The sequence below is a fragment of the Benincasa hispida genome, chromosome 4 (genome assembly GCF_027475165.1).
Source record: "Benincasa hispida cultivar pf3 chromosome 4, pf3_genome.v1.1, whole genome shotgun sequence".
Lineage (NCBI taxonomy): Eukaryota > Viridiplantae > Streptophyta > Magnoliopsida > Cucurbitales > Cucurbitaceae > Benincasa > Benincasa hispida.
Window position 1 is genome coordinate 28,948,193 of NC_143481.1, and position 11,380 is coordinate 28,959,572.

The following is an 11,380-nucleotide window of genomic DNA, read 5'->3' on the forward strand; positions in this document are numbered from 1 at the left end:
CAATAATTATACATAATAATAGATTTAATGACGTTCGACATATTTATTATTTATATCTTTTTAATGATTAAAATATGTTCAATAGTTAAAAATAATAATGAAAGAAATTATGAGGTTAAAAAAAATTGATAATAAGAAAAAGGAATAAGTTGGGAAGTGAGAAAGAATTTGCAACCGACATATCATAAAGTATTAATTGGCTTTGTGGGGATTTCAATTCTAGCTGTGCATCTTATGCAAATTTCATAATATTTATTAGTGTGGGTCTATATGATATGTAATAATAATACCAAAAATCAACTCAAAAAGTAGATTCTAGGGTTTTATAATGAACTAACGTTACTTTTCATATAATACTAGCTCATAGTATGTGTCATGCATGTGAAATTTATAGTTTTATTTTAATAAATATATATTTTTTTAAAAAATTTAATTAATAAAATTGTCTTTTACATTGTCTGACTTGAATATTTGTAGCTATTTGAAAATAAAGACAAAATAGAAATTTACAATTATCCATTCAAATATATCTCCGCCATCAGATTGTGGTTTTTTTTTTTTTTCCTATGATCTAGATTATATTCATAGGCCAAAGAATATATAGTTGTAATGGAGCAAAGGACGTGATTGTTCGTTCACACCATGTTAGGTCAAGATGTTTCATATCTATGGTTTCAATCATATCATACACAAAAGGATACATCATTTTGGGTGTAACAACTTAAATTAGAATAGTTGTAACAAAGGAAAAATCGGTATTATAAAAGATTAAAGATAAATTGGAGATGCAAAGATTATTCCCTCGTAGTCCTTTTATATATAGTGTAGATATATTTCAACATAATAAGGTTAATTTTAAACTATTACAATTTAAAGTAAAGGAACTCAAATGTCTAACTTAGGGATAGAAAGTATATGCCTAAATTAGTCCATCACCATTTTGATTGATAGGTAGTGCAAAACTTATTCAAAATGTAATGCCCAAGTAAAGGAAGGACATATGAATGAATTGAGACCACATCCAAATGAAAGAGATTATGAGGATATGAAAGTATGATTAAAAAAGTATTGATTACTACTACTTATACCAACAAGGTGCACTTTTCTTTTTTATGGCTCAATCATAGAAGCTTTGAAATTAAACATGCTTAGTTTGTGACATTTCTATGTTGGGTGACCTCCTAAGGTTTTTCTTAAAAAGCATGTGAGTTAAGACAAAACATGTCAAAATGACACATGTTAGTTTGTAAGGATAGTATTCACTCATAGAAGAAGTTAAAGACAAGTAAATCTTAGGGATGCAAGAAAATGTCGAGGTTTTCAGATGTCGCATTTGAATTCCAAATCCTAAATATTATTAACAGGGACAATCATAAGTTATATCATTAGTTTAGATACAAAAGTGTAGAGACGTGCTTTATATATATATATAAAGGTCTTACATACATACACACTAAAAAAAAAAAGAATATTAATCTAAGGATAATTCAACTAACTAAAACATATGTCATTAATTTAGAGAGGATAACATGTTAATATGTGACTCACTTGTTTATTCGTGCTGTTATGATTATTTTGGTGTCTTACCTTCTTCAATAGAAGAAGTGCATGAGGTTAATGGGAATTCTTGTTTCTCTTGTTGGTTGTTTGTGATTAGTTTGTTCGGTCTAATGAAGTTTCTTTTGAAAAAAATTTAGAATTTTGAGATTGAAATTCTTCTAAGTATTAAATATTGTGTCGAACTGAAAATAGGTAATAAATAAGAACATGTATTCTATTCTTCCTTAGGAAGGGGGACAAAAAAGAAGCAAAAAAAAAGGGCTCTCACTCTGAGGTTGAAAGCCTACAAAAATGAGAGGAAGTTGCTACTCAAGCAAATTCCACCACTTCCACACTCAATCTCTCTCAATTTTCTCTTTTGATCTTTTCTTCCCAATTCAATCCCAAACCCACAATTATTCAATCAAGCTCCTTCTATGGCTTCCTTTTTCCATATTCTTCTTGTTTTCCATCTTCTTCTTCATCTTCTTCTTCATCTTCTTCTTCCTCTCTGTGCAAATTCATCCTCCATAGCCACTCTGCAAAACGTTCCCCTCAAGGTAATTAAAACAAATTACATTATTCCCCTTTTCCCCTCATTGATTCTTCTTGATTTTGCTCTTTAATCAACTCTCTTCAAATCAAAATCATATAAATACTCATTTTTTGCCCCAAAAAAACAAAACCCAGATGGTTTTTTGTGAAAAAATTTATGGGTTTGATCACAAAATTTGATCTTTGGACAGCATTATGTTGTTTACATGGGAAGTGGGAGAAGCAACAATGAAGAAGATGAACAAACAACTGCTGAATTGGATTACTTGCAACTTTTATCCTCTGTTATTCCAAGGTTTTTTTAAATCTCTTTTCATATTATAAATTAATAATATTAAGGATTGATTTCTTCAAAAACTAATCTATTTTAATTGGAATTAAAATGGGGTTTTGTTACTTTTTGAGTAGGAAAGAGAAAGAGAGAGGATTAAGGGATGTGGTCCACCAATACCACCATGCTTTCAAAGGGTTTTCAGCAATGCTAACTGAGGAAGAAGCTTCTTCTTTGTCTGGTAAATTTTTGCTTTCTTATGTTTTAATTTTAAACCCTTCACATTAGTTTGTATATTTTGGTAATTTCAATGAAGACAAAATAAATATAAATCTAGGGTCTAAATAAAACTTATCCATAAAATATTAAAGAGAAAGAGCTGTCTTTTGTTTGACATTTACCTTCTCTTTCCTATTATATTTTCTGATTATAAAAAATTAGTAGTAGAGTAGTAGTTAGAATTTAGGCCAATTTTTTTGATATTACTTTTCATTCATTTTTTTTTAAAAAAATATTATATAGCCATTACACCTATTACTATAACTTATAAACAAAACAATCTCTTGGGGGCAAAGAGCAGAGTTATGAACACTAAAAGATAACTTATGACAAAGAGTAGAGTTACGAACACCAAAGATTTGTGTCGGAGAGTTATAAACTTCTTAGGTCTATAATGTAAAAATTGATAAGACATAAAATTGAATTTTTTTAATCGTGAGCCCACAAAGTTACTTGGACCGAATGAAGAATGAAATTTATAGCTCCACTCCCAAACTCCTTGGACCAAACATTCCATAATGAAAATTCGTAGGATTTTAAATTTTGAGTTACTGTTACTTGAATCGACCATTCTATTGAACCTTGTTTTATTTTCTATTGGTCTCAATGACATTATTTGAATCGACCATTCTATTGAACCTTGTTTTATTTTTTATTGGTCTCAATGACATTATCAACGAATAATAATCAAACGTACATTAAATGATATGTTACATTTTGTGTTTTTAGTAGAAATTTAACCTTATCTCATGGCATAGTGTATCTTATCCTTTTATATCAATATTATATATATATTTTTTTGAAAGATTGTCAATACTATTCCGTCAAATTAATATATATGAACTATATGGTATAAAAGAAAATGATATATATAGATTTGTATTTGATGGTACAAGATACTAAACTTAGCATTTATTTTTGTATTTTTCAAGGCTTTTTCCACATGGTCTACTAGCTTATTTAACATTGTCTCTATTCCATTTATCATTGGTATGTGTGTGGTATATAATTAATAATAATTATAAGGTGAATTGAGAGACAAATAACCTTATATATAATAAAGAAAATTTTGATGTGGAATAGTACAATAATTACAACACATGGTATCATGATACCCACATCCATACATTTGGTTTATATAAAAAAAATGAGTACATTAAATTGGATACACTTCAAATTGATATTAAATTTTTCTACATCTAAAAAATTATATAAATGACTTTATGTTTAAAATATAGTGAACCATCAAATGTCTCCAAATTTAATACTTCAAACTTATAAATATAGTGAACATTTTATAGTAATAGGTAAAAATTCCAAGATTCATGTGCTATAAACACCAACTATTTAAACTTCTGATTTTAACTATGATTTAGTATTTTTGATAGAGACAAAATATTCTTAGATTCTTGTCTCTCTTTCTATATCTTTTACTATGAAAGATTAATTTTCTTGATTTTTCTTCTTACATGGTAAGGACTTTTATCCTAAGGAAGATAAATTAAACTTTCCTTAGATGTATAAAAAAACTAAAAGAAAAAAGTAGCAAGGATAAGAGAATTTGATTCCTAAAGAAAAGGACATTGGTTCCTCAAGAATATATGAAGGAATCCCTATTATAAAATTGATAAATATACATGTATCTTTTGAAAAATAAAGAGGAATGTTCTAAATTTTTATAACCTATACAATTAAAATTATTGGAAAAAAATACAACTTACAAAACTAAAGAAAAATATTGATTTTTAATTACATAAGCTATACTTAGTTTGAGACATTATGTTATGATTTTTAAGGTTCACTCAATAATTAGAAAGAAAAACAAGTTTTATTGACTGCCCTTGTTCATGTGGGAAAATACTCTCAAGTTAGTTCTTAAATTGTGAGTATATAAATTCTTCCTAGTTCAATTCTAGAAGTTAACCTATTAACTAACATAAGTATAGTTCAACAAATCTCAATTTCAATAAGAATTACATTAGATATTTTGTAACTAGATTTTTTCGACCCCAATTAAATCTATGTTTGATACACTTTTTAGTTATTAGAAGAATCTATTTTTTCTCATTCATATCCAAAAACAACTCTTAGCAATCTTTTTCTTTTTCTTTTAGAAGATGCAAGATGAAACAATCAACCTTGTGATATTAGAAGAATCAAACGATTCTTTGCTCTACGTATTTGTCTTCAATGTTAGATATTCAAATTTCCATCTCCACACTATTGACTAAAAAAAATTTAAGATATTACACTTTTGTCTAAAATATTAAAGATTTGAATTCTTACTTCACTTTTTTTAACAAAAAAAAAAAAAAAAACCAACTAATTAAAACCAGTGAATTCAAATTCTCCCGTGAAAATGTATATAATTGACAATTTTTATCATATAACAAAACAATTGACAATAGAAGTGGGAGATGGCAGATTCGAACCTGATACCTTTTGGTCGCTAATATATATTGCAAACTAATTGAATTATGTTCGGATTGACATAATTCACGATTGCTTAATACAAGTAATAATATTAAGGGTATAATTACATAATTAAAAAGAAAAAAACATTTGGCCAAATAATCTATTCTATATCAAATAGGTAACGATTTGATGGATTGTTCATGTATAAAACCCAGAAAAATATGATCATAAAAGCATAATATAATAGTTAAGACGTCAATTAACATTTTAAAGACGGAAGGATGGATTGTTCATCTTTGCTTGTACAACAGAAAGCATAAACAATTGATTTTTTTTTTTTTTTTTTTTTAAATTAGAAAAACACAAGTAATTTAAACATTGAGTACATTATTTGGTAAAATGTTTGTAATTAGAAAAAGGAAAATTTGATAAAAATGTGGAGGAAACATCAGGTATTGATGGAATCGTGTCGGTGTTCCCTGATCCGACGCTTCAGCTCCACACTACACGTTCTTGGGATTTCTTGGACTCCATCTCCGGCCTCCGCCCTCCGACGCCGCTTCCGCCGCCGCATTCTTACCCCAGTTCATCGGATGTCATCGTCGGCGTCATTGACACCGGTAGTTTCCCCCTTTCCTTTCTCATTACGATACGAATCATGGCTTCTTGAATCTTCATCATATTTCATCGCATAAAACCCTAATTTCTGACAATGGGGTCTCGACTCTCGACGGACGCCTTGCGATGGAGACAATGGAACAATCATTTTGGTTTCTACTTTGGAATTTATAATCTGTATGTTGTGGATTAGGGATTTGGCCGGAGTCTCAATCTTTCAACGATGAGGGGATTGGAGAAATTCCATCTAAATGGAAAGGAGTTTGTATGGAGGCACCTGATTTCAAGAAGTCTAATTGCAACAGGTCATAATTATTGTATAAACTCTCTCTGACCCCTTTTGTCTAGTTAGGTTTTTTCTCATTCATTTTGGTGGTTATATTCTAGAATTTGAAATTCTTCATTCAAATGATTCGTCTAAGAGAAAACGTAGTGGAACTTGGAGAGGCTTCTGATGGAATTATAAGTTTGTGACTGTAGGAAGTTGATAGGTGCAAGATACTATAATACTGTAGAGCTCAATGGGAATGGTAGCCAGGTGGGGGCGCTGAAGGGCACACCGAGGGATTCGCTCGGCCATGGGACCCACACTGCATCGATAGCAGCCGGAGCCAGAGTCCCCAATGCAAGTTACTTTGGCTTAGCGAAAGGGACAGCCAGAGGAGGTGGCATTCCTTCCACAAGGATTGCAACCTATAAGGTTTGTGCTGGTGTTGGATGCTCTGGTGCTGCAATTCTCAAAGCCATTGATGATGCGGTTAGGGATGGAGTTGATATCATTTCGATCTCGATTGGAATTGGTTCCCCTTTGTTTCAATCTGATTATTTAAATGATCCAATTGCCATTGGAGCATTCCATGCCCAATTAATGGGAGTTTTGGTTGTCTGCTCTGCTGGAAATGATGGCCCTGACCCTAACACTGTGGGGAATGTTGCTCCTTGGATTTTCACTGTTGCTGCTTCTAATATTGACAGGGATTTCCAGTCCACTGTGGTTCTTGGCAATGGGAAGACTTTTCATGTAAGATACTTTCTTTTTAATGGTTTATAAAATCTGTCTATTGATTATATATCGGAATGCTAATTCTTTATAGGAGAATAGGACTCGTAATGAAAGTTTGATTTCTATGTATATATTGAAGTTTAGGAAGCTCTTTTTGAATTTCATAAATTTATTTTTTACTATTTTCCAGGGGACTGCTATAAATCTCTCAAATCTTTCTAGATCAAAGACTTATCCTCTTGTATTTGGAAAGGACGTTGCTGCTAAATTCACACCTGTATCAGAAGCGAGGTTCATAATATTCTAATCACTTTTGACATGAAGCTTTCAAACTTGCATACTGTTTGAATTTGAAAACAGTTTTATGCATTCTGGAACAAAAAATTAGTGGAACTGACCTTTTAAATGTCGTTTTCCTTGTTATGTTTTTCCTTGTTTTCATTGATGAATGAACTATTTTCCAGAGCGACTGAAGGCTGCTTTTTTTTGCCCCCTATCTATGGACTTGTAAATTGGGACTTTAAATGCATGATGATTTTACCTGTACAAGTCCTTCAAAACCACTCTTGAAAATAGTTATGAAAATAAAAGTTGATTTGGTTTTTCAAATTAGCTCCCAAACGACATTCTCACTTTTTTCTTCGTGAAATGGACAATACTAAGGATGGTAATGGTTACAAGTTCTAAAGCTACTGGCATGCCCCTTGCTTTCTAATGTTCCCGTTGCATTAGCTAACCCTTCCTTTAATACATTGATTACAGGAACTGTTTTCCAGGATCACTGGATCGATCCAAAGTTGCAGGCAAGATCGTTGTTTGTGCCTCCGATGACTTCAGTACTTCAAGGACAATAAAGGAACTGGTTGTACAAGATGCTAAAGCCATGGGGTTAATCTTGATCAATGAGGCGTCAAAAACTGTGCCAATGGATTCAAACATTTTCCCATTAACACAAGTTGGGAATTCAGAAGGTCTGCAGATTCTCGAGTACATTAACTCCACCAAGTAAGCATCATATTAAGGCTTTTGTTTCTTTTGCTGACATGTTCAAACCTTTATTCTGATATAATATTTTCTTCTTGCTCCATAATCTCAAACAATACAGGAACCCAACAGCCACAATTCTCAGAACAGTGGAAGTTAAAAGACTCAAACCTGCTCCAACTGTGGCTTATTTCTCATCGAGAGGGCCATCTCCGCTTACCGAAAACATTCTCAAGGTTGAACTCCTAAACATTTTCATTCAAAGTTAGTACTATTAGTTAATAATGCATATTTCTGTAATTTACAATGCAGCCAGATATCACCGCCCCAGGAGTATCCATTTTAGCAGCTATGATACCAAAGAGTGATGGAGATAGTGGTCCAATTGGTAAGAAGCCTTCCAATTATGCAATGAGATCGGGGACGTCAATGGCATGCCCACATGTAGCCGGCGCTGCTGCATTCATCAAATCGGTTTATCACGATTGGAGTTCTTCCATGATTAAATCCGCACTCATGACAACAGGTTACTTTCCTAAATCCTGAGTTCTGTATATTTCTAAAATTATCAAGCCTTGATTAGATGCCTGTACATTTTGCGGTTTATCGTGACAAAAGATGCATGGTAATCAGGTGGGTTGATTCCTTTTCCTTGATGTATATTTCCATTTACAGCAACTCAATATGATAATCAAAGGAAATTCATGAGAAACACCACAGACAACCCTTCAAATCCACATGAGATGGGAGCTGGAGAAATAAGCCCCATAAAAGCTCTTAATCCTGGATTGGTGTTCGAAACTACGAACGAAGATTATCTTCGTTTCCTCTGTTATTACGGGTATTCAAACAAGGTCATAAGATCTGTGTCGAAACAAAACTTCAGCTGTCCGAAAGCTTCAAAAGAAGATCTCATCTCCAATGTCAATTATCCATCCATCTCCATTGGCAAACTAGAGAGAAAGCAAGCTACCAAAGTTGTAGAAAGAACCGTGACAAATGTAGGAGCTCCAGATGCCACTTACATTGCCACGGTTCATTCTTCAGGGGGTTTAATAGTGGAAGTGAATCCAAGAAAGATTGTTTTTTCTGAGAAGGTGAAGAAAGTGACTTTCAAAGTTTCAATTTACGGCAAGGAAGCTCGCAGCGGCTACAACTTCGGGTCGATAACATGGCGGGACACTGCGCATTCCGTTCGAACTTTTTTGGCTGTAAATGTAGTATAATTTGATAGGATTATATATATTTATATATATGTATGTATGTGCTTCCTCTCCCACAAGAAATAAGAAAGAAGAAATATGAGTGATAGTAGTATAACATTTTGTTTTAACACCGATTTGTTTGGTTTGTAACATCTATAGAGGGAAAAAAAGTTTTTTCATTTATGTTCAATAAAATATGGAATTCATGTTCATTAGGATTGCACTCTCATGGGCTTATATGTTTTGGGATTCTAGTTTGATATTATGAAATCGAAAAAGGTATTTACATCAATAGCCTAGTATGAAATGTATCTTTAAATATAACAAAATGTTTAGAATGTTTAAAGATTAAGTTATGAATTTAGTATAAGTTCAGTCTTTCTAACTCTATCGGAATCTATACTATCTAAAAGGGGTTATAGGTTGAAATATTTGATTTTCTCTTTTGCCTTCTTTAATTGATGTTTATAGGGGTTTATGATGTAATTTTATATTTAAGTCATTAAAAAAATCTATATTAAATAGTTTAAAATCCACGTCATTTTAATTGGTTTTAAATTTGGCTATCTTATTTTATAATTCATGTAAATTTAATTGGTTTAAAATTTGGTTGCCTTTAATATTAGATTCTAATTAGTTTATAATTCACAAGAATTTTAATTGGTTTAAATTTTAATTATCTTATTTTATAATTCACGTAAATTTAATTTGGTTATTTATAATATTTGATTCTAATGTTTGATTTAAGATCCAAAATTTATTATTAAAAACAAAAATCTTATCATTCGCCAGTTAAAAAGATTTATCATTCACATGATCTTATTGGTTTTAAATTTAGTATTTCTGATATTTGATTTAATATCCAAAATTTATGATTAAAAAACAAAATTTTTTATCATTCACATGATAAAAAAATGGGTCATTTACATAGATTTTATTGGTTTTATATTTGGTTTTGAAAGAAAAAATAATAATAAAGTTGTTTATTTAGATTTAGTTACTTACATGATCAATTTACCATTAAATTGAATTTTTATAATTATAATGATTTGTTCTCTCTTTACGTAGGTTTTTTTTTTTAATAATGATTTGTTTTAAATTTAAATATTTCCTCATTTGGTTAACTTAAATTTTTTTTATATAATATTATGTTAAATTCAAATATTTTAATATCTCTAACAATGTAATGATTAAATTAAACATTACGGTATTTTAGATATATTTTCTTTAAATGGAGGTATGATTTTATTCAAAATCAAATCCAATTTGAATCTAAGTTTTTATATAAATGGTTAAATTATACTTTCAAAATTTTCATTCAAGTATGTTCTATTTCTCTCTCTTTTTCCTATTTCAGTCTTAATTTTATTAACAATATTGAGTTAATAATAGATTATTTTGGTTGTTTTAGTTTAGTTTTTAAACTTTGAATCTAAGTTGTAAAACTAGTTTAACGGACGAAAATTATGCTATTTCAATCTAATTTTTTTGAGGCAAAATCCAATGTTTTTATCATATTGATTTTGGATGCGTTGAATTGCCAACACACTTAATTTTGTTAATTTTAGATGTTAGTTTAGTTGGAATTTGATTTTAATTTTATCGCTAAATATGGTTGGTGAATCTATATATTCTTTCAAAAATTAATTTTGTTAAATATTGATGGGTGTATGTTTTAGAATTTATATTTTATTCTCTTATTTTTTCCCTTTTGTGTGGTTTGAGTTTTGTTAACCCGCTCTCCCTAATTTTGTATAGAGTCCTTTTATAGCATTAAGTTTATTTATTTATTTTTTTAAAGATTTCGTTCGGCCACATTTTTGTGTTTCTTTATTTAAGATTCTAAGTTTTTTTCAAATATATATAAATTATAATTTTTCTACTTAGGGTATATCATTTTTCCTTTTTTTTTTTTATTATTATTTTTTTTATTTTTTAAATGATTAAAAGGAGTTAGCTATCACATCTCCATTTTATTATTTGTTTAAGGTATGATATCTTTTTTGACCTTTTTTTTTCTTTTCTTAAAACCTTTGTGTGAGATTGAGATTTAAATTGAATAGTCTATTTTTTTAAGAAAATAAATAGTAGTTATAAATATATTAAAAATAAATTTTTATTTCTAATAAAAATGATGAGCTTTTATTTAAAAGTTTTCTTATTATAAATGCAAATATTATTTAGTTTCTATTTTGCCATCAAAGACTTAAACGAAGAGATTGAAAATACAATTCCAAAACTTAAAAAAATAGTTTTGGAAAAAAATATATTAATTCAAAGGGGTCTTTTTAAATATAAAAAATATTTAAAAATATTTACAATTTATAACAAAAAGTGTACAAATACTTTTGGAATATTTTGTTATAAAACGTAAATATTTTTGGGATTTTTCTATTCATAAGAATTTTTCTAACTCAATTTTTTTTTGAATATATATATATATATATAACAAAATTATTATCAATTATAAGACTCTTATTTCAACTTATATAAACATTTCATTTTCAATAT

At 29.6% G+C, this 11,380-nt stretch overlaps 1 protein-coding gene across 1 annotated transcript; it reads left to right on the forward strand.

Annotated features, from left to right (window-relative positions):
- The first annotated feature begins 1,786 nt into the window (after positions 1 to 1,786).
- Positions 1,787 to 9,081, forward strand: LOC120076324 (CO(2)-response secreted protease-like). The gene is made up of 11 exons (XM_039030113.2): positions 1,787 to 2,099; positions 2,286 to 2,389; positions 2,503 to 2,606; positions 5,512 to 5,679; positions 5,871 to 5,982; positions 6,158 to 6,698; positions 6,871 to 6,971; positions 7,443 to 7,685; positions 7,786 to 7,900; positions 7,977 to 8,190; positions 8,340 to 9,081. Exons 1-11 carry the CDS (start codon positions 1,977 to 1,979, stop codon positions 8,888 to 8,890), a joined length of 2,376 nt encoding a protein of 791 aa, XP_038886041.2. The 5' UTR covers positions 1,787 to 1,976; the 3' UTR covers positions 8,891 to 9,081.
- The last annotated feature ends 2,299 nt before the right edge of the window (positions 9,082 to 11,380 follow it).